Source organism: Typopeltis vanoorti, chromosome 7 (genome assembly GCF_054136105.1).
Source record: "Typopeltis vanoorti isolate ZY-2024b chromosome 7, IOZ_Tvanoo_1.0, whole genome shotgun sequence".
NCBI classification, from domain to species: domain Eukaryota; kingdom Metazoa; phylum Arthropoda; class Arachnida; order Uropygi; family Thelyphonidae; genus Typopeltis; species Typopeltis vanoorti.
This window is the reverse complement of record NC_143555.1, coordinates 53,939,104-53,963,757: the sequence shown is the minus strand read 5'-3', so window position 1 is coordinate 53,963,757 and position 24,654 is coordinate 53,939,104. Positions and strand designations below refer to the sequence as shown.

Genomic DNA, 24,654 nt, shown 5'->3' with positions numbered 1-24,654 from the left:
TGGTCCCACAGAAGATTCTACTAAGGTAGAAATGGAGGAATTTTTTGAGGCTTTAGAAAAAGCAACTGACACAGTGAAAAGGAAAAGTTGGTCCTTGTTGGGGATCTAAATAGCAGACTAGGAAATGATTGTGAGACATACAAAAATATTTTGGAAAAATTTGGAGAAAAGAGCAAAGCTAATAATAATGGCAAATATCTGTTGGATTTCTGCTCAGGACATGAACTGGTTATTACTAACACCATGTTCCAACATAAAAATATGCACAAATTTGCATGGAGAGAAGAGGCAAGGAATAAGAAAAGTCTCATTGACTATGTTATTGTTGGTAGTGATGTTTTCTCCCTGGTGCAGGACACCAGAGTGTACAGAGGAATTGAAATTGGAAGTGATCACTATTTAGTCTTGAGCAGGATAAAATTGAATTTCGTATTGAAAAGAATAACATGTAAGAAAGTTTTAAAGCGAATAAAAGTTGAGCAGCTCTCAGATCTGAACTGTAGACTAAAATACACAAAGATTATTGAAGAAAAAAATGAGAGTTTGAGAACAGGATTCAATCCTTGGAGATTCAGTGGCAAACTCTGAAGAAAACATTGATTGATTCTGCCAGAGAGGCATGTGGTGAGGTTGTCTGCAAGGATAAAAAAATCAGAACTCCCTGGTGGACACAGGAAGTTAAAGAGGCAGTGAAGGAAAGAAGAAAGCATATCAAAAGTTCCTGTGAGAATACAGAGACAAATGCAAGAATGCTAAACACTGTGTAAAACAAGCTAAACAAAAGTCATGGGAGCACTTTGGCAAGAACATAGAAAATAAATATCAAGAAGATGGCAAAATATTCTGGAGGTTGCTGAAGAAGCTTAGGAATGGAGGAAAGAGTGCTGTAAAAAGAGTTAGAGATCATAAAGTTGACATGAAAATGGGAGAAAAAGATAACCTTGAAGTATGGAGTAATTACTTCGAAAAATTGCTAAATGAAACAAGCAGTGATAGCACAGTGGTAAAAAACACTCAACAGGCATACAGTCAGAAATACAAATCTATACTTGAAATAGAAAAAAGCCATCAAAGGCTTGAAATGTGGAAAGGCAGCAGGAGTAAGTGATGTTCGGCCAGAAATGCTGAAGTATGGTGGTATAAGAGTCTTACAGTGGCTGTACTGCATAGTTCAGAAAGCCTGGACAGAGGGACGAATTCCAGATGATTGGTGTAGAGCTCTCATAGTACCCATATATAAAAAGAGAAATAAAACTGAATGTGAGAATTACAGAGGTATTTCCCTACTGAGTGTTCATAGCAAAATCTATGCAAGTATACTTGAGAAACGGTTGAGAAGAATTGCGGAAGAAAAGCTTGGTGAAGAACAAGCTGGATTCAGGCCAAATAGAAGCTGTCAGGATCAGATATTCACTTTACGACAAATAGTCGAGAAAGCATGGGAATATAACAAAGATCTGTATTTAAGTTTTGTCAATTTGGAAAAGGCATATGACAAGGTGCCAAGAGAGAAGCTATTCAATACGCTACAGTTATATACTGTCAATGGGGCATTATATCAAGCAATACTTAGCCTTTATTTGAGTTGTAAGTCAGCAGTTAGAATTGAAGGAAGTACAGGAAGATGGTTTAATGTTAAATCTGGTGTGAGACAAGGATGTACATTATCCCTTCTGTTATTCATTATCTATATGGATCACATTATGAAGGAAAGTGGTATTAAGCATGATATCAAAATTGGAGATGTTAATGTCAGCTCTTTGCTTTATGCGGATGATGTTATACTTCTAAATAAATCCACTACAAGTCTGCAAGATTCTCTGACTAAATTGAATAACTGTTGTAATAGATATGGTATGAAGGTCAGCAATAAAAAGACAAAGACAATGAAAATAGGCAGAATCATTGAAAATGTCAACTGTGTTGTGAACGGGGAACCTGTATAACAAGTAAAACATTTCAGCTACTTAGGCACGATATTTGCTGAAGATGGTAAATTATATATGGAAATAGACAACAGAATCAACAAAGCTGATATGGTGGGAAGTCAATTGAATAAATTTATATGGAATTAAAGAGAAATTAGTTGGAACACTAAATTAGCTGTATATGAGACAGTATTCAAACCAGTTTTAACTTATGGATCTGAGAGCTGGGTCAGAAGTAAAACACTTGACCAAAGAGATATGAGAGCCTGAGAAAGATTATAGGCGTGAACAGATGGCATCAATTTAGCAGATATATGGAAATAGAAATGTAGATATAGTAAATTTAGTTTAATCCTTTATCCAAATGTGAGCAAACAAAGTTTGCACCTGAAAGTATCTTCAGGACTGGGGTAAGTTGGTACAACACCGGCTAACATCACTCCTATCTCTGTATCTCCCATAATGCAAAACACATCTCCTTGTGGATATGTATAATGTTATGCATTAAGGGAAGGGCCACTACCCAGACTAGTTTCGACCTTTATTGAGGTCTCTTCAGTGGGAGCCAGGCAGAAGCATTAGCAAGGTCATCTCTACCTATAGGAGTTGCCAAACGGTGTGCCACCATTTTATTAAATTACTCTGGATTTAGAGAAAGATGTTGAAAGTTTATTTTCACTTGGTTAGACTATAATAAATTTAGTTTAATCCTTTATCCGAGTGTGAGCACTTGGATAAAGGATTAAACTAAATTTATTATAGTCTAACCAAGTGAAAAATAAACTTTCAACATTCAAGAAATGTAGATAGTGAGTTATATAACAAATTATATTTTGAAAAAAAAAAAAAAAAATAAGCTAACGCCTTTTTATTCCCGTGTACGGGAGTAGGCGAGGCCATTTAGCCCTATCTAACTTTTGGAGACTGAGTGGGCAGTTCAATCTCCACTGGTACCCAATCAGAGACAGATGGCCCAAGGCTATCACTAATTAAGTGGTACGCAGTGAAGAGAGACGGCTCAAATGTGCCGCCATCTCGTGGTCCCTAACCCTAACACAAATATATTTAATGTCTGAAATAATGTGGGTTCTACGGTCGATTTTCTTGAGTTTACAGGACGAAAAACCCGAGTTTCCGGGAGGAAAAACCTGCTTGCCCGTGCCAGAGATCGACTAACTCGGGAACCGGTCGAAAAAAAGCTTAGAAAAATTTCCTCTAGTCGCCGACTAGACTCGAAACCAAGACTTCCTTCGTGCGGCCAAGCGCGGTGGTGTGCAAACGCCACATCCACTGAGCTACACTTTTGAACTATTATTAAATATGAGTAAGGAGAAATCAAGGAAAAAAATGAGAAGTCTTCTCATTTTTTCCATTATGACACACTTAGGAGACATATTAAATCAGTGACATGGCATAAAAACCTGCATGGAAAAGAAATCAGCAGTGCATAGGAGATGGACTAGAGGCATTTGAAGGAAGCAGTATGAGATTATGTATATACCCAAGGTTGGGAAGATATAATATATCATGCAGGGGTTGGGGGGGGGGAGTTCTGGAAGGTCTTGTGTTGAGACCTGTAAAGAAAATAAAAGAGCACTGGGAAAGGATTAAGAAACACTTATTTCTTCAAGTACAGCAATCCCTTGATTAGTGCGTTTTCGATTTGTGCATCCTTTTTTTTTCGATACCCAAATTCGATTAGTGTGCCTACATACATCTTAAAAATAAATGTTACAGATTTTAAAAATTTTCAATCTATACATTTTTTATGGCTAACTATTTTAAAAAATCACTCACTAGTATGCAATAATTTAGTTACCGATTTGAAACATTTTAGTTATTTTTTAATGGCATACTACACTATTTCCATGTATGCTATGTTCATAATTTACCTCCAAAATTTAGGTCGTCTGCTTTACATAGCATTTTGCTGATCATATCTCGTGCAATTGTTTTCCATGCTTTTTTATTTTAAATTATTTTCCTAACCTTTTGTCATCGTTGTCATCCGGTAGCATTATCTAGCAAGAGGGTTGCAGCAGATGAGCAGCTCTTCTCCATTTCTCTCTGTCTGTTGCCTCCGTCATTCTTAAACCAGTCCATTCCACGATGTCATTGAACCACTCTCTAGTTGGTCTTCCACGTCTTCTCTTCCCCTCAACTTTCCCTTGTAATATAGTTCTTGTCAGGTGTCCCGAAGAACCTTTCAGAAGATGTCCTGCAAATCTGGTCTTTCTTTGCATAATATTCTTAAGCAGTGTTCTTTCCTTCCCTAACCTTTAATCATGAGTAAAAGAATTAGTGAGCAAAAAACAGAAGTGCGAAAATGATTTGAAAAGTAATCTGATTGGAAGAAAAACTTGAAATAATAAAGAAAAATGAACAAGGCGAGTCCAGAGCAAAGATTGGACAAGAAGACAAAAATGGGTGAATCAACTGCTGAATACAAAGAGAAAGGTAAGGCTGCTTGAATTTCATCATGCATGCACTGAAAATCAAAGTATTATAATAATTGAATTAGAGAGATTTCTTTATACATGGATCGAAGATTGTAACCAAAAACAGATTCCGCTAAACACTGGCCTTATTAAATCAAAAGCATTGTCTCTTTGTAACCTGGAAAGAAAGGGCTATCAATGATGGAAAAGAAGAAGAATTCCATGTTAGTGCTGGGTGATTTGAGGGTTTCAAAAAGAGAAATAGCCTACATAATGTTCTAATTACAGGCGAAGCTGCAAGTGCAGATAAGGCAATATCCAGAGATTTTGAAGAAAATTGTAAGAATGGGACTATTGTGATCAACAAATATATAATGTCGATGAAACCGGCCTTTTTTTGGAAGCAAATGCCTTCCAAGACTTTTCTAGCCAAATCGGAGAAATCTCAGCCTGGTTATAAAGTTGCAAAGTCAAATGAAATTACTGCTAGCAAACTGCGAGCTGTTTGGAAGCACATTCTTCCATATTGTGCAAATGATTTTAGAGGCTTTTCAAATGAATCTAAGTTAATTAAATCTCATTGTGAGAAGTTGAGTGATTCCGGCCTGCTAAATTTAGATGCTCAGCAGGAAGATCCTGAAGAATATGAAGAAAATTTAATCACTTACAAGCCCAAAGAGGTTTCACAGAAACAATTTTAAAATATTTTTCGTACATTCGAAGTTTTTAAGCAGCAATGCTTAGAGACTGACCCTGGTGAAGAGAGAAACCAGTAAAATTTGCATAAGAAGCGATAGGGCCATACCGTCAGTTATATGAAAAAAAGAAACAGAATGCCCGCCAAACTACGTTAGCTCAATTCTTTGTTAAGAAGCAGAATAATAAATGTATATTCTGAATATGTTTTATTTTCTTTCAGCTTCATGGTTTCCTTAACTAGGCCCTGAGACATACCCTAATTCTTTTATAAAAAAAAAATTAAGGGTCAAAAAAAAAATCTGAGGAATGAATTATACATTTTCTCTTAGGTCATTTATATTCGATTAGTGCGTTTTCAATTAATGTGCTTGTTTTAAAGAATGCATTAGGTGCATTAATCAAGGGATTGCTGAATTTTGTGTTAGCCACTGAGACATTTTCAAGGAACACGATAGAAAACTCGTAGCAACAAATGAACACAAAATTAAGTCAAATATGTAGATGCATGACTTGAGTCCTGACTAGGTTAGGGGGGGGGTACACCTGTTTGAGGCCTTTGGTATAAACTGGGATCTCAAAGAATTAGTGTTTCCCTGATTTTGGGAAGTTTTATACACCAATATTTATTCAAGTTACGCGGATTTCTGTAGCCAGCTGCAGATTCTAAAAACAGTCATGCTCTTCTAAATTTGCCACGATGAAGCATTGATTCCAATCGATTCTATGATTACTATCTATAGAACATGGTCTGCAAAGCCTTGGTTAACCATATCCATGACTGCAAATGTATTTTTTACTTTCTTCTATGTGGATGGTGGCTGATCTTTCAGTCCATAGCAGGTCTGCTGTGGACTGAAAGATCAACTTGTAGGAATAGGGAAGTATATTCACCAGGAACTGAGAAAAGAGGAATTTGATCCCGGAAAAGAGGATAGCTAGTTTCAAATGAAACTTGAAAGCTGTGCAGGTTTTCTTTCTCTTGAATTCTGGCTGTTTTTTCCTGATGTGCCTTGAAATGCAGGGGATGATGATAGCATTACTCAAATCCTGTAATCTAATTCTGTAAGAACTGTAGCCATTAGATAGTAAGATGTGGCTTCATTAAAACAAAGGCTGTAGGCTCTATTGGTTAGAGTTTTTATGATACCATATTGTTGAGAGGGGAGACAATGGGAAAGTTTGTGACTATATCCTGAGAAGGACAGGTTATCGTTAGGAAGATGTTACCAAGTTGTTTAGGAAGGCTAAACTATTATTAATTTCATTTTCCATCTTAAATTGGATTCTGAGGTGTAGACTGTTGAGGTGACAGAGAAAAGAGAGTGTATCCAGGAACCAAATAAAAAACACATCATCTGTATATCTTAGCTAGATGGAATGTTTGAGAGAGGCTGAGTCAAGAGCTTGTTTTACAAATTTGTGGAACATTAAAGTAAGAATGTATATGGAAAGATAACTTTAATGAGTGCTGATGATAGAGAGGTGAGAAGTAATCAAGATAGTTGAGTTACTGAGTAATTACTTTGTAAGGGTGTATGCAATCCATGTAGAGATATTGCAGTGCCAGATGCGACAAGGATTGATGTGAGAATAGTAGTAGATGAACTAGAAGTACTTAGAATATTGAAGAATTTTAATGCAAATATACGAGTATCTCATATATCTTCCAGGGAAAATAGATTTTCAACATATGCTGCTTGACAATGTGCCAGAGATAATACAGTTAAGTTGGCTATCCAAGAAGGGTGAACCCCCAGAGCTCTTGTTTTCCACAGTGAACTGAATACACAGATGTCGACAGTTGATTTGATGTAGGAAAGTGGTTAGTTCATTTTCAGAATCGACCAAATGGCAAATACATAATCTGCATAGTGGACCCAGAAGGAAAGTTGAGGATGAATGGTGATAAAGTATCCATTTAGAGATGGTTAAATAATAATTACCTAAGAGTGAGGATAGAGGGCTCCACATGGCTGTGCTCACAATCTGTTTATAAAATTGATGTTTCCAGCTAAAAGATCCCAATTGTATTATAAATTCAAATATCTTCAACATTGAGAAATCTTTAAAAATATAGGAGGTAAATAATGTCAGCTGTTTGGTGAATAGAGGTCAACTATTAGTGAACAGAGACACAATATCAAAGCTGACCAAGATTATTATTGTTATTATTATTATCAACAGACCTCCATGGAGTCAAGAGACTCATCGTGGGAGGTTCCACTCTCACATGCACAGCTCATCGTATCTTGACTTAAATGCATTCACTGTCCCTCCGCTCACCACACTCTCAAGCAATGCATTCCAATCGCCCACCACTCTCCATGCAAAAAAATCTACTCCTTACTCCCTTGCTCTACACCAGCGATTTTCAACTGGTGTGCTGCGAGATTTATGAAAACAAATTAATTGAAAGAAATAATGTCGTAATTTGCACATTTATTTATTAGTGTCTGGTCTTCCATCTTCTTGTGTGTGTAAATCAATCAAAATTATGCCTATTTTTTGCCAGATCATCAAAAAAATTAATAGAATATATTTTTAGTGTGCCGCAGAATTTTAATAATTAGTCTAGGTGTGCCATGTTATGAAAAAGGTTGAAAATCACTGCTCTACACAGCTTCCAGGGATGGCCTCTCATTCTTTCCCCTGTCTTCTGATATTCTGTGAAAAATCTCATCCACTTTAATCTGGTAATTACCCCTTACCAACTTATACATCTCAATCATGTCTCCTTTCTTCTTTCTCATTGAGACTCATCAGAAGATGATCTCAGTAGATCATAATATGGTGGCTGCTCTTCTAAGCACAACACCCAGACCAGTGCCTAGTTTGTCACGAATGATTTGGTGCCCGCATGTCACAACTGAATGGTGCAATGTAGGAAGCAAGCAGCTGCATAATCTCAATGGCTGCCTTGATGCTTCTGATTCTAGTGGCCTCATCACCAGAGCGATCGCTCTATAACAGTACAAACTTTGACCAAGCACATGTACTAAGTGTCCGAAACTGCAGCTCCTCTCGTACTGAGCAGGATTACTATCACAACGACTAGTCATCATTATAGACACTAGATCTGGTATTGGCTAATGGGTATTATTATTATTATTATTATTATTATTCGTGATGCCTCCAAGGAGTCCGAAGACTCTTCGCAGGAGGACACCTATTGTACAACTCTCCGTCTCTACCACTACACTGAACCTCTACTACCAATCATTTACATATATAGCTACATATATATAGCTAACATCTCGCATTAACGATTGGCATTAAGTCCGTAGAATATAACAAACCTGTGTTATTAAGATTTTTTCCAGATTTTTGTACTTCAGCATGAATGAGTCAGGACCAGCCATGGATTTGTCCAGTTGAACTTGTACCTTTCTGTTTCTTTATTTAATTTGCCAGTCACATAATCATTATTCCCATCTTAACCTAACTTAAATCTATCTTAAACTTTCTTATTTGTAAATATTATATGCCCTATAATATTTACAAATAACTCCTATTTGAAAATATTATTCTCATACCATGCATATAATTTCCGGAGTAAATCATTATTAGTGGTTTCATCCCATCGATTCCACCCACCCAATCTAACGAGATCACCATTGCTAGAGTCAGAAAAATGGGTTCCCAACAGTTGTTGTGCTGGGGCAGGGTGTTGTTAAAGTTGAATGGAGTACACCACCTCCTTGAAATTCTAGCATAATCAACTAATGATGGTTGCTAGACAGCCAAATTCCCTATGATAGCTGGTGGAGTGGCAAGTTTCCATGTTTCTAAGGTTAGCACTCAACATTCTCTCTCTGGGATCCAGGGGCATATATTCAGGGTGTGCTAGATGTGTGGCACACCCATGAAATAGCAATATCACTGATATTATTTTTACATTTATTCCTGTTAAAGACTCCCCTAATTGTTTCCTTGCACGTGATTCCTAAAATTAAACACAATATACTAATGCTTCATGAAGAAGAAACTTTTCGATACTTAACATTGCATACGTAAACAGTGCAGTCACAATTCATGGATAATACCTTTGAGCCTTCTTACTAGAAGGCGAGGTAGGGTGTGCACTGAGACAATAGCACCCAGAAATCAATGGCTGTGATTGGTTATTGGTCGTGAATTGCTGTTTTTGTTTTCAGAATTTCATCTGTTTTGTGTGCATGAAGTGTGAACTGGCATATTTAGGACACCGATATAAAGTTTTTAATATATAATTTTCTGTAAATAATTTATATTTTTTTTTTTGCCCATGTTTACCATGGGAAACAGTGTTAATGAACTGCTGAATGTTCCATTTTCTGCCAGCCATTTGTGGATTGTATGAATGTAGTCGAAGTAAGTCTCATTCTCCTCTTCCATATTTACTATTATATTTACACCTTTGAGTAATTCAAATATACCAACAAAATATAGCATTCTCCTTCATTATTGTTTTCTAATATATCTTAAAACTAACACATTGTCCTTCACTCTATGCCAGAGGTCTTCAACGCATGGCTCGCAGAGCTCTTTGCTGTGGCCCACCGGCCATTTTGAAAAAATAACTACTTAACATTAAAACGTGATTAAATAAAAAATAATTTCATTGAATCCCATGAGCCACTAAGCTATATGATATTTAGAATTGTAAGATGCTTTCCAGATTCACAAGGAACGGTCTGCATTTGATATTTTACATAAAATCCTATAAAAATAAATATTAAATAGACATTCTTCTTCAGCAATCTACCAGCGCCAAGCAGTACTTAAGTACTAGTACTAACGTCACAGGTAGATGGCTGAAGCAATATTTCGTTTGAGTACACTGTCTAGTGCCTTCCAGATACATCTCGAAGGTTCTCGATACTTCGTTATTTTCATCTAAATACAAGAGGATCTCACCCACAGTCAGTCGTGAACAGTGTGATATTCATGTATAAGTGCACACAGATTCTTTGTGTCAGCCATAGCCTATTGTGGTTTTATATTGCCAGACTTTTTCATTAGTATGAGATATATTCAGTGGATAATAACCGTTACACAGCCTTTATTAGATCATTTTTTGGGTTCACCTTCCATCACTATGGCGTCTACAAGTAAAAAGCATAAATGAAGTGATTCTTGTCAGGTTTTTAATGAAAAAGTGGACCAATTTGTATTTTTTGTGCCGATCGACAATAAACTAGTGTGTTCAATTTGTCGTGAGTCAGTGCCAGTATCAAAAGAATACAATATAAAACAATACTATGACACAAAGCGTGCATCCAATTTCGATCACCTTCAAGGGAGACTTCATGTCGACAAAGTGAACCGTCTCCAAATTGATTTAAAATGCCAGCAGGGTACGTTTAAAAGGCAGAGGGAAGCGTGCGTCAAAATAAGTTATGTAATAGCTGAAAATTATTGCTAAACAATCAAATGCTTTCTTGGATGGTGACATTGTAAAATAATGTCTCATCTCTGCTGGGGATATTCTGTGCTCAAATAATAAGGAAGTGTTTAAAAACCAAGGTTGTCTGGGGTAAGTGTAGCACGGCGTGTCGAAGAACTTGCCAATGACATTCAAGGAACTTTAAAAAAAGGTCGGCTGAATTTACGTCATATTCACTTGCTTTAGATGAGAGCACAGATGTGAAGGATACAGCACAACTGGCTATCTTTGTCCGTGGCATTGATCAACAATTTAATGTGATAGAAGAACTGCTAGTGCTCGTACCTATAAAGGGAACGACGAAAGCGCTGATATTCTTGAAGCTGCCAAGAAAATGCTCCAGCGTTTTGACCTCGGCTTAACCAACCTCAAGGGTGTGGTAACTGATGGTGCCCCTGGTATGGTGGGAAAGAATGAAGGGTTTGTTGCACTGCTACAGAAAGAACCAGAACTAGAAGGAAAAGATTTTGTCCATTACCATAGTTTAATTCACCAGGAGAATTTGTGCACGAAAACTATTGGATTTGAAAATGTCATGAAAGTTATTGTGACTGTTGTCAACATTATTAGGGCAAGAGGATTGAATCATCGTCAATTTCAAGAGTTTTTGACCCAAGAGTGCAAAGCAGATCACTGCGATGTGGTTGAGCAGAGGGAAGGTTCTTAAAAGACTCTTTGACTTAAGGAGCGAAATACTGCAGTTCGTGCAAACCAAGGGGAATCCGATTGTGAAATTTGACTATCCGAACTGGATGACAGACTTTGCCTTTGTGACCGACATCTTGTTGCATATGAACCTAAATATGCGGCTACAATCCAAAGATCAACTGGTGCACACTCTGTTTGATCACATCAAAGCTTTTGTGGCCAAGCTCAAACTTTGGGAGGCACAACTCGCAAAAAAAGATTTAACTCATTTTCAGCTTCTCGCTGAGTCTCTTGATGAATATGCTACAAAATTAGGCGTGTTGCGAAGTGAGTTCGAAGAGAGATTTAGTGATTTTTGTAACCAGCAGTCTTCTTTAGATTTATTTTCAATGCCATTCAGTGTCAATGCTGTTGAAATGCCAGGCTCAGTACAAATGGAGCTGCTTGAACTCCAAAACAACTCTTCTTTGAGAGAAAAATTATTCAGTGTGCCCTTGCTTACATTTTACAAAGACTACATTTCTGAGGACATATTCCCTAATCTTTGCCAGTATGTTTTGAATATGTGTGCTTTGTTAGGAAGCGCATACTTATCTGAGCAGTTCTTCTCCAAAATGAATCATGTGAAGTCCAAGACAAGAACTCAGATTATGGACCAACATCTCGAGAATACGCTGCGCATAGCGACTTCCAACATTGACAATCTGGTCAAAGAAAAACATTGCCAAGTTGCCCATTGACATTGTAAAAATGAATGTTTTCTTCATTAAATTATCTTATTTCAAGTATTGATTGTATTTACTTATCATGAACCCGACTCCTACCTACGCTCTTAAAGCTGAGTTAGTTTATTTTTATAGGATTTTATGTAAAATATCAAGAGCTCAGCTGGAAAGTATTTAAAGTTATCCTACAATTAACTGCATTGAACCAATTAAGATGAGCACTGATGCACTATGCACTCTTAAACTTTTATACATAAATAAAAATACAACCCTACAGTCAAATTGACATGAATTTTGTAGGGTGGATTGCATAAGCCACACTACAGCACACCCAACTGAAACCGGCACATGATGCCACTGATGGGATCTTCAAAGAAGGCGTAATGGACCTGACCTACTGAACAGGATTTTCTTCTTAGGTGCTATTTCACACTCTTACATATCACCAGGCTCCCTCTGATGACTTATTCTCTATATAGAGAGAGAGAGATTAATGTAAATTGGCTGGCATAATATGACCAGCAGCTTCTCTACCCTCCACATTTAAAGAGTGTCCATCTCAAGGAGAGTCATGTTTACTCCCGACATTATAACAAGGTGACAAATATATTGGACAAGGGAGATGCATATATATAGTTGTATATTCAGATTTTGCAAAGGCTTTTGGTAGAGTACCAGATGACAAACTAGTAGTTATGTACCCTAAACTTTGATTGATATTCTTTCACTTAAACATTCAAACCACTGGCCAGAAATCACATCAATGGCAATACCTCTCAATGGCCATCACAATGCTTTGCTTTAATGAGACAGTCAAATTTCCCTGGTCCATGCCATTCTGAGTCAGCTGTTAGTTGCCAGCTGAAATGTGGTCCTGCCAGATGGGCCATCCAGCACACCACGCAGCTGAAGCATTCCACAAGAAGTCCCCAGCGCTTGTCTGGACTCAACTGTTCCATCACTGGATAGTTTTGCCTAGTCCTGAGAGTCAGTCTTTGTCCAGAAGTTATGGATCTAGCTTGCTGACTTCCCTTATCTCCATTACTCTATCGACTTCCTTGGAGATCTGCTGAGGGTATTGATATGGTCCACCAAGAAAATCACACTCTCTCCCTCACGTTTTCAAAGGCTGACAGGAACTCTCCAGACACTACAGGAGATGTGGTGCCTAATGGGGATATCATCCCTCTGTCTGGACAAACCGATTCAAGGAAGCCAAACCCTTACAAAGAAAAGGCAACTCTTCCTGGGGCTCCCATTGACTTCTCCGAGTTCAGTTGCATTACCACTCTTTGCCCCAGAAAGCCCGATCCCCATGTCTGTGTTTGGGAATATTAACCCAGTTTCCTTTTGATCTACCAACAGGACCACTAGGCTCTGTAATTGGAATTCTCTCAATCTGTCCTCATATTTTGCATTCCAGTGCCCAGAAACCAACTGAGTCTATCATCTCTGGACCCTCTCCAACATCTCATCATCCTTTTGAAAGCCTGGTCACCAAATCTTTTTATAGTAATCCATATGCTTTTTTACTAAGTAGTTTAAGGAAATTACAACGTAAGCTAGGATATACATTAAAATAAATTTTAATACACTTCCAATATTTCAGCAACGTCACGTTGCCATTTTCACAGGAACTTAAGAACAAGACACATGCATGCAGGTACAACAAACAGTAAATGAGTGACAGTTACACTCAAACACACTGACATAATGGTCAGTTTTGATGTCTCCTCCTTATTCACAAATGTCCCACTCAAAGAATCCTTAGAGCTAATCCAAGCTAAATTTCCTCCCAATATCACAGCTCTATTTCAGTTCACAATGAACTCGGGCTATTTTGTTTGGCAAGGAAAATTCTACAAATAGAGGGGACAGCCATGGGTTCTCCACTCTCACCACCCTTGGTCAACTTTTATATGGAGATTTTTGAAGAGAAAGCCTTAAACTCTACCCCACAAAAACCAACCATTTGGCTTCACTATGTTGATGATGTGTTCGCTATTTGGCCACATGGCTCCGATACACTCCTTCCTAACACACTTAAACAACCAACACCCCAGAATCAAATTCACCCTGGAAGAGGGAAAAAACAACTGCCTTCCTTTCTTAGACACACTAGTCACCCACCAGCCTGATGGAACCTTGGGTTTCTCGGTCTATAGAAAACCCACCCATACAGGCAGATACATTCACCAACAATCCCACCACCCCTCCTCGCAACAATATGGAGTCATTAAGACTCCATATTGTTGCGAGGAGGGGTGGTGGGATTATACACAATAGGGCTAAACTTATCTGTTCAAATGACAATGCCCTAATCACAGAACTAAACCACATTCTCAACACTTTCTCAGCCAATGGCTACTCCCCCCCCCCAAAAAAAAAATCCAAAAATCCACGACCCCCCCCCCAGCTCACAACAAGGATTACTCTAAATCCATCACCATACCCTATATCTGAAGCACCTCGGAAAAAATTACAAAAATCCTAAAAAAACATGACTTAACTTCTTGTTACAGACCATACAAAAAATTGGCATCCCTTATCCGCTCTACTAAAGACCAACCCCCCCCCCCCCCCGCAAGACCTACCTGGTGTATACCAGGTCCCTTGCAGCTGTAAGCTGTCCTACTTTGGCCAAACAGGCAGGACAGCAAATATCAGAATTTCAGAACACAAGGACTACATCCGGTTTCACCATTACAACCACTCTAGTCTTGCAGACCGTGTGCTGGATACCTGCCATAGAATACGGTGGAAGAAAGCCACGATAATACACCGTAGTAAATACAAATATGAAAGGCTTTTCATGGAATCATCCTCAGCCCTAAGAAACAGTCCAAACCTCAACAAATTTGGCTGCATGAGACTGCCTCAAATTTGGGAAACCTACATCAGAAGACCTTCAGCCCAATCGCCCAAGAATACCAACATTGCCCACTAGGGGGCACCAACAGGACTTTAGGAGAAAGAATAGCTTCCTGCTTCTTCCTCATTTACTGTTTGTTGTGCCTGCGTGCACGTGTCTTGTTCTTAAGTTCCTGTGAAAATGACAACGTGACGTTGCCGAAATATTGGAAGTGTATTAAAATTTATTTTAATGTATATCCTAGTTCAGTGCTTCCCAAACTTCTGGATGTCAGGGCCCCCTTTGCAAAAATTAAAATATTTCACGGCCCCCCCCCTCGAAAATAAATCGTAATAGAGAGATATATTATTATAATATTTATGGTATTTATATTCAATACAAAACATACACAGAGAATATTGCAAAAATCAAATGCATATATTACATTTTTTGCCTCTTACCATTTGGTTCTGAAGACGATGCGGGATGTTCTGATAAAATATGAAATACTGTCCTTTTTTTGAGTCTGTTTCTGCTTCTTCTGATTGTTCATGGGAATTTTTTTTGTTTTTTATCAGCCACTTATCCATCTCAGGGTTAAATTTTTTAACGTAGAATAGATCAAATATCACCACTTACCGATACTGGCACACCACAGCCTGATAACATGAAATTAGTGAATATTACCTGAATAAGGGAATCCCCGGACCAGGAACATTTTTCTCTTTTGTGACTTTTCTCCCTTTATGGTAATTAAGCCTAACGTGAAACAGACAGCAAAGGCAGGTTATTAAAACGTGCATATGATTGGTGCGGTATTAACAAAAGATTGCGCAACCGAAAGATAAAAGCATAGCTGACAATTGAGTTGAAATGCTAACTCTCTTCAACCGAATTCCATATGTGAAACTGCCATAACATTCATTATATATATATATATATATTACTTTGTTTTAGGTGGATTGATACGGTACAAAGTGCCTTAGACGATAGAAATATAAGATCTGATAATGTTGGAGTCTTGACAAGTAACAGACTGATTTGGAGGAAAATTGTAGATAGGAAGTTAGTAATGATGTAATTTTTTCATGTAGTACTGTCATATCCTGTACACCCCTTGAGGGTACATGGCAGGAATTTGATGATGATGAGTTTTAACACTTTTACGAATTTTAACACGTTCGGTTGAATTTTATTGCTGCCTTGGGGCAGCAATAACATCGAACTCACACACATCTAATTAATAACAATAGTTTTTAGTTAGATACTGTGTTTGCCCATGCAACATAAACTATACAGCATAGTTTCTGTATGAGGGGGACATGTGATTCATTAAGTAGTGTGTTTTTATCCCAGTTGTCTCTAATTGCACTATTTGTTGAGAAATATATTATGCAGACTCCTCATACCTTATTCACTGGGCATAATAAAAGTACTTGTTTTTATTGCCTCTACAGTATAATGGCTGTTAGGGAGGGTGTATTGTTTACCACTGCAAGCGAGTTACTATCTCACCACATGAACTTGTTTAAGCTTTTTTTCATGTGTGAAGTATATGCAAAACTTTTATTGGTAACAGAAAACTAGCTCGGATGACAGTGATAATATAAAACCAGTTTTGATATGTATATAAAGTCAATATCAACAGTCCCTGATTACGAACGCATGATGAAAGGGACAGGAAGATTTGGAGCTTCCCTGGAGAGCATTCGAAGTAAATACAATTAACCACTGCTTTGAAATGAAACATATGAATAAACAATATTTACTAATATTCATTATGCACTGAAATACGCAGGAAGCAAAGTTTGTGAACCAACACCAATGTGTGAATTTTTCCATTAAAATATAAAAAAATAACAAAAAAGAAATAATAAATAATAAAAGTTAAATACGTTTCTTTTAAAATAAAAAAAAATCTACTTAGTCTTAAAACATTTTAAATTTGTTTTCATTATTTCACGGCCCCCAAAGGGGGCTGCGGCCCACAGTTTGGGAAGCGCTGTCCTAGTTCACGTTGTAATTTCCTTAAACTATTTAGTAAAAATGCATAACCAATGTCTAAGCCTTTCCACGATTAATCCATATGCTGCGTGATCAAAGAGTCTAGCACGATGGAATTAGAACATTCTTACTTCTACATGTCAGTTTTCTCCACATCATTCCCATAATCCACTGTGTTGTCATCACCATTTTAGCAAAATGTCCATGAAATTTCACCCTATTGCGCCATCACCTACAGATCTTTCATTTCCTTCACTTCCTCCAAAATATCCCTATCAATCCTGTACTCTGAATACCATCTTTGCTTCCCAAATTTTAAAACTTTACAGATTGCAACACTAAACTGACATACCTGCACACTTGCCCATTCAGAGAGTCTATTTAGGGTCCTCTTGCAAAAACTACATCTACTCCTCATAACTCTCCCCCAACTTTGCATCATCTACAGAAAACTGTATATCACCATTTAAGCTCTTTCATTGTCATTTACATAAAAATTAACACATCACCTATCAGACAGCCAGTCTCCAATCCAACCTCATCTGTTCCATTTTAACTACTAGTTTATCATCTGGTAATCTATTGAAAGCCTTTACAAAATCTGAATATACTACTATATATGCATCCCCCTTGTCCAATGTATTTGTTGCCTTGTTATAATAAGTAAGCAGATTGCTAAAACACACTCTTCCTTTAGCAAACCCATGCTGTCCATTAAAGAGAATTCGAATGCTGTCCACCCAGTTCTGAATCCTTGTCCTCACTAGCTTCTCCAACACCTTGACCACAACTCCAGACAAGCAGATTGGACTATAATTTGAAGTTCTAGTCTTATCACCTCCTTTAGGAAGCAGAACAACTTTGCATCTTTCCATTCCTTTGGGACGCTCATACGACTCATGTTGAAAATGTATGTTAAAGATGTTGTTAACTCCCTGGAAAAATATCAAAAGCTTCTGAGTAATCTCTATTCAATCTGTTTCAACGTGACGTACTTCTCAGTTGTTAACTTTTTTTTTTTTAATATGCCACACCTTATCTTTTGTAATAGCTATAGTTCCTACAGAATTTAAAAAAATTCTTTTAGCATTCTCCCAATCCAGGACTATTCTCTACATACAGATTATTACTAATGCTAAAATTATACTCAGTATAACCTAAATCTGGGGTATGTCAGAAAAAATAGCTACAACATTAAGGAAAATGCAGTCTCTATATACTGCTTTCAAATTCACTTGAAATTGGGCTATCCATGTCTACAGACCAACTTCTTCCTCTCTCCTGCTTTATTTTTATATCAGACACATGTAAAAAATACAATTTATTTAACTACAATATATCATCTTATGTTACAAATACATCAAAGAGAGAAGAGAAGAGAAAGATACATGCTATGAGACTCGTGCTATGAGTCACATAGCATTGCTTATTTGCTCATGTCTCAGTCACACTCGAGTTAATAGGAGAATGCTCTATTAAAGTTAAAAGGGAAATAATGGTGAGCTTTTGTAATTCAAATACAAGATTATGTAACTTGTAGGGTTATGTAAAAATAAAAAATATGAACACTTAATTGTGATTACTTCCCAAAACATTAGCAAGTATAATATATGCACCAGCTTGGAAACTATTATCTTCTCTATCCACCAAAAATAAATTACCACCTCTCTCCTTTCCTAGTTTCTATCCAGTATCCTGCTCTGCTGTTGACTTCATTATATTGGACAGATAGACTATTCTGCTGAGATTAGAATCCAAGCTGTCAGAACTACATCAAATTCTTGGAATCTGAAAGATTGGTCAGGCTTACTCTGCCATAGACACCAAACACAGAGTTCTTTGGAATCAAACCAAGTTACCTCACTGCAGTATTTGTCTGTTTTTTGAAACTTGTGAAATTCTGTAACATCTTCCAAAATTTAACTGCTTTAATCCTTTGAAAGTTTTGGGAAGTAATTGCAGTTAACTGTTCTTAATTTTTTTTTTTTTTTTTTTATGTTGGGCCCATACACAAGAGGTTGGTTCAATCAACCTATAATATTTTAGTACAGTATATAGGTGGGTTGGGAAAGGAGAAACTTGTTTGCATTTGATTTAAAAGTCTCTATATTGTATTCCTTGGGAAATATATCAGGGGAAGACCATTCCACAGTACAGCAGTAGCAGGGATAAAGGAGGAGGAAATAAAACTTGTTCTGTGGGTTTCAAAGTGTGCTCTGAAAAGATGTTGTGTTGCAGCTGCACGTGTTCCAATGAGCTTAGTACTAAGTGGAGCAATTAATGATGTTATATCAGATGAGTATTTCCATGGAAATATTTGTAGAATATACATATTGCAGAAATCAAACGTCTGTGTGAAAGTGGGGGGGGGGGGAGTTGGTAAGAGATGAGTCATTTATCAACCTAATTGCTCTCCTCTGTTTCGAGTTAAACATTTTGAGGGAGCTCAACTCCAAATGTGAGAGCAATATTTGATAGCTGGGTGGATTTGTGACTTGTATAAGCTTAACAACTGTTTAGAGGTGAATAATGTCTTGAGCAAAAGAGAAATCCTAGTTTTCTCGAAGCTGAAGATGCAATGGTTGTGATGTGTTTATGCCAGGAGAGGCCTGATATCAGAGTTATTCCAAGAAGAGAAATCTCATCTTGTCTGGAAATTTGAGTGTTATCAAAAATAATATTGGGAGAAATGGTTCTTTTTTTGTGAGAAATAAGACAGAACTGGGTTTTACTAGCTTTGAAGTTGATGAGGTTATCTGAGCCCCATTGAAGGATGGCTTGGAGTGAGAATTGAGGGCAGTGATGGTTGATGTTCTGTATGTTGAAATGAGTTGTGTATAGTAAGGTTTGTCAAATGAAAGGGAGGATTGCAATGTGCTGTCATCTGCAAAGCTGTGTATTGGGTTGGAGGTCAACTGAAGTAGGTTATTGATATACAGAAGGAAGAGGCTTGGTGAAAGAACAGAACCTTGTGGAAGCCCAGCATTAGTTGGATGGTAAGAGGATAGGGAACCGTCTGTTATCACACATAGTGTGCATCCAGACAGAAAGCTGGCAATCCAACTGCAGAAGTTCTGAAACAGTCCAAATGATGGAAGTTTGCTTAGTAAGCCTTTGTGCCAGACCCGGTTAAAAGCTTAGGAAATATCAAGTACAACCACTTGAGATTAGCCAAATTTCTGCATAACATTTGTCCAGAGATAGGTGATATATGAGAGTAGATCTCCTGTTGATCGGCAGTGATGGAACCCATACTGGTGGTCACTTAATAGCTGGGTGCCTTCTAGGTAGTGTACGAGTTGAGAATTAATGGTTTTCTCCATCACTTTAGATAGGACTGAGGTAAGTGAGATAGGACAGTAGTTAGATGGCAGTGATTTGTTACCCTTCTTAGGAATAGGTTGATTATAGGCCAATTTTCAGACTTTGGGATGGATACCATTGGAGTAAGAGAGTATGTACAGGCAGCATAGGATAGGATAGGATCAGTTCTGGTGCACAGACCTTCAGGACAATTGGAGAGATGCTATCAGGGTCAAGAGATTTTTTTGTGTTTAATTTAGATAATAGGTCTCTGATCGCTTTCTGGCAAAAAGATATAGGGGACATTGTATGTTGGGTAGTTGGAATGACTGGGGGGCATTTGCCATTGTCAGTTATGCATGCATTGGAGGCAAAGCATGAAGCCAGGAGATTAGCTTTTCTGTAGAGCCATCAGGGTATGATAGAGGTGGGAATAGTGTAGGACAAAAGTTACGACCAATTGCTTTGGCAAGAGACCAAAAGGCACAGCTGCCATTTGGGCAGGTTGCAGGTTTCCTGCTTTTTGTCCATTCATATTCTGTTTTGGAAGCATTGATAGTTTTCTTGCATCAGTTTCAGGCTTTTGTATAAGCGCTGAAGGTGGATGGTGTTCTTGATTTGAGCCAGCTGTGGTATGCTTGATTTTTCATTTTTCTTTTGGAGAACCAAGGATGGCAATTCAGAGTAGTGGGGGGGGGGGGGTATATTTCCATGCCAGTGAGGATTACTTAAGCGATATGTTCGGTTCATATGTTTGGATTGGAAGACTGGAAACAATAGTCTAACCATGGGAATGAAGCATAGTAGTCTTGGAGGCTGTCCCACTTGGCACTGTTATAATGCCAAACTACTCTTGTGTGGAAGTGACTGTGTAAGTGTTGTTGCATGGGGAAGGAGATGAGCACTAGATTGTGGTCAGAATTACCCAGGGCACTCACTACATTCCCCTGAGTATTTGAAAGGGTCATTGGTAAGGAAGAGATCTATAGAAGAGAGTGATAGAGACAGCAGATGAATTTGACTGAGTGGGGAAGAGATATTTTCAACCCAAGTATTTGGGTTATCTGGTATTCTGGTGGGCATGTGAACAATTTGTGTAAGGTCATTAGGGATGGCAAATGTTTCAGCATCTCTGCCTGCTAGATCTGTACAACTGGAGGAGGAAAGTGAGTTGTTGTTATGGACATTAAAATCTCCTAGGAGGATGATTTCACTGTTAGGAGAGTGGGACTGGAGAAAATCAATTTGTAAGGAGAGGAAATTAAAGCACTCAGAATGGTTGGTGGCATTAGGAGAGCAATAGAGACAGCAGATGAATTTGACTGAGTGGGGAAGGGATATTTTCAACCAAAGAAGGTCAAAGTTGGGTAATTCTAGGTTAGGTGTTCTCTGGCAGGGTATGTCAGAGCAGATATATGTGCAGATTCCACCCTTGGGTTGAAAGGACTAAACAGTGTGTAGTTTGGAAGGTTGAGATGGATAGTGCTGGGGGAGATGCGATTTGAGTTTCTGCTAAAAAGAGTAAGTGGGGTTTGGTGGACTACAGCAGATGGTAATGGACACTATTAAGGTTGGAGTTGAGGCCACAAGTTATATAAACTTATATCTGAATTAAAAAGCTTATTATTATTTCCCTTTGAACTGTAATAGTGCATTATCCTGTTAACATAGCTTTGACTGAGACACAAACAAGTAAGCATATATTTCATGACTCTTATCTTGTGAATTGTGTTTTAATTGTTGTAAACTGATCTTCTCTTCTCTCTCTCTGATGATGTCCTTGTAACAGTATATTTAGTCAAGAGGAAATATACTGGAGTTAAGTATATTTAAAATTTCCAATTTTAAAAATATGTCTATTACACATGTTCCTTTAAAACATTTAGTTATTATTCCTTCCTCTCTCAGTTCCTGAGGTATATAAAATTCCTTGCTCCTGCCAGTTAGATGATTATGGACAGACCAGACTGGAAACATCCATCAGCAAACATCCATTTTGATAAACATAAAAAATATGTCTGCTGCCATAATTATGGATTGTCAGTTATAGTAGACCGTGCCTTGCACACCACCTACAGTATCGAACGGGGGGGGGGGGGGAATTGCTATGCTTCAACAAGTTTAAAACATAAGAAACTTTTCTTGGAATCAGCAGTCCTTTAAAAAAAAAATTATTTAAAAAAAAACCTAATTTAAATCAATGTAGTTTTGAGAAATTTCCTATGATATGGAAAAGTGTTATTCTCAGGCATGTTACAGTCAAACCCATATCCACGGTGGGATACAAACTCACGACCTGTTGGTTGGAGAGCAGAATATGTTAACCACTCAGCCAACCAGGCCTGTCTCCACTTTCATAATTGCTATGTCCTGGTTTACTTTTTTGATTTTTCAGGGCTGTTTTTACTCCTTTAGAGATATTGTATCTTGGAGACGGCTTGCATTTTTGAGCAAGGCAGAGCCTTCAAGCCTAATGGCATCTTCTTCATCTAATGGTAGCATTTGATGGTGAATTCAGTGTTCGCTATGATTTGAGAACATAAAATTTTTTCTGAAGCTGTTGCAAAATTAAAGTATTTACTTAAATTTTTGATTTCATTGTTTGAAAGTGTATCATCTGACAAGTAGTGGATCATCTTGCCTGCCAGATGTTGCTTGAGATTTTTCTTTCTTGCAAGATTTTTGGACTTCTTGATTAAACTTCTTTTGTTATCATTAAATAGTCTTAATACTTTTCTAAGAGACATTCTATGAATGCCCAAATATCAGGTCTTTAACTGCTTGGAAATCTTAAGGTGGTGATAACACTTTGCATCAACAATATCCTGTAGGTATTTTGTATTTACTCCTTTAGTAAGGAGACTGGCTTTTGTATAGATTCTGAATGCTCAAGAGTAATGGAAGTTTTGTTGAATCCTTATACACATAGAGATTAAATCATAGTTAAATTCCTTAACAGACTTATCTGTTAAGGAATTTAGCACATATTTTATTGAAGGCTTTTTATGTCTTTAGCTTTTCCATGAAGAAGTTGTATTTCCATAGAAATACAACTGCTTTGGAACATGGAAATAAAATTTTAAATACTTAACAGAAAAAGGATTGCTTCTAGAAGTTGTGTGGGAGTATAGTCAACAAGATTATGAAGATGTATTTTTTTTAAAATGTTGAGCCCATACACGAGAAGTTGGCTGATCAACCAACTACCTTCTCATGTATGTACATTTATACAGTCCAATTATACAGTACTGTATATGGGTAACATGGAGATATCTATATAATAATAATAAACTTTATTCTTTTACATCATGTTTTAATGATATTGCAATAATAAATAATAAATATCTTATTTATTCTTCTGGTGTTGTGTAATACCATAAAAACATGTTGAATAACCTCTAGCTTGTCAGCAAATTTGGATTCTTTTTCATTTTGGTAACTTGAGTCTTAAAAATTGTATTCAGTTAAGAAAATTATTCTAGTTAATTATTATTGTTATGTATATGTTTATACATATGATTATTCAAGATTCTTTATTTGTTTATTTATATTCAGAGGAGGAACAGAACTACGAATATGGAGAGCTATCCAAGAGTACCGGCATCATCACTTGCCACAACAATTCTAGTGTTAATTCTTCATATTAGTTTTAACAGGTAGAAATGTTAATAAGATTGAACTACTGTTCGACAACAAGGGATCCTTGCCGGTGCATTATACAAAACCATCAGGTGCCTTTGTGTGGGATTTCACTAAGTGACCTGCAGCTAACAATCTGTAATAATGTAAATTGTGTATATGATTGTATTTTTGCCTTTCACCTCTCTCTCTCTCTCTCTCTCTCTCTCTCTCTCTCTCTCACACACACACACACACACACACATGCTTTCACACACTCATACAGATTTCAGCTTTGAGAATTGAGGGTTAAATAAATTAATTTCTGTTTATCTGCTTCTGGATTGATTTTTGTTGTTATCAAAATAACGTAAATCATACTGGGTCATCAAAGCATTGAACAAACTAATTTTGTTGATTTTAATAGTTCATTAGCAAGGAATATGAAGTATGAAAATATCATGAAAAGTTTTGAGAGATCATGACTGAGGAAAAAACTTCATATTTTTGTTTGATTTCATTGAATTACCTTAAATGGTTCATATTGTAATGATAATATTGCTATTTGCTTTTCATCAAGTCATAACATTATTTGTAATTTGTCATTATAGAAAACATAAAGTCTATTTTATAATTTTTTTAGCAATATAGTAATACAATGGCTTACGACACTTTACTTTATGATGATCTGCTCATATAACACTTTTCAGTTATGACTAATATCCATTTATACAGTAGTGCAATCAACAATTTTAATAACATGATTCTGCTGTGAATGATATCATTTCTTGCTGCCTCTCTCTGTGTATGTTTTAGCATTTTTCTGTGAATTATACACAATAAAACCCCTACTACTACTATTTTATTTTATTCTTCTTTTCACTTTGCTTTCAATGAAAAGAAGATGATGTATGAACCTATGACATTAAATACTAAGATTAAAATGATTAAATTTAGTGGTGATGGTGTATTGAACACTGAGAGAGAGGCTGCAAGAGCTTGTGCTATTTGAACA

The 24,654-nt window shown here is 37.1% G+C and overlaps 1 protein-coding gene across 6 annotated transcripts in view; it reads left to right on the top strand.

Annotated features, from left to right (window-relative positions):
• Positions 1-23,971, top strand: part of Ask1 (apoptotic signal-regulating kinase 1) — a 937,451-nt gene extending 913,480 nt beyond the window's left edge. For all 6 annotated transcript variants that reach the window (XM_090395264.1, XM_090395267.1, XM_090395262.1 and 3 more), the window contains one exon: positions 23,577-23,971. In XM_090395264.1, coding sequence (XP_090251390.1) covers positions 23,577-23,649 — 73 coding nt within the window. In that variant the 3' untranslated portion in view covers positions 23,650-23,971. The remainder of the gene's footprint in view (positions 1-23,576) is intronic.
• Positions 23,972-24,654: the final 683 nt, after the last annotated feature.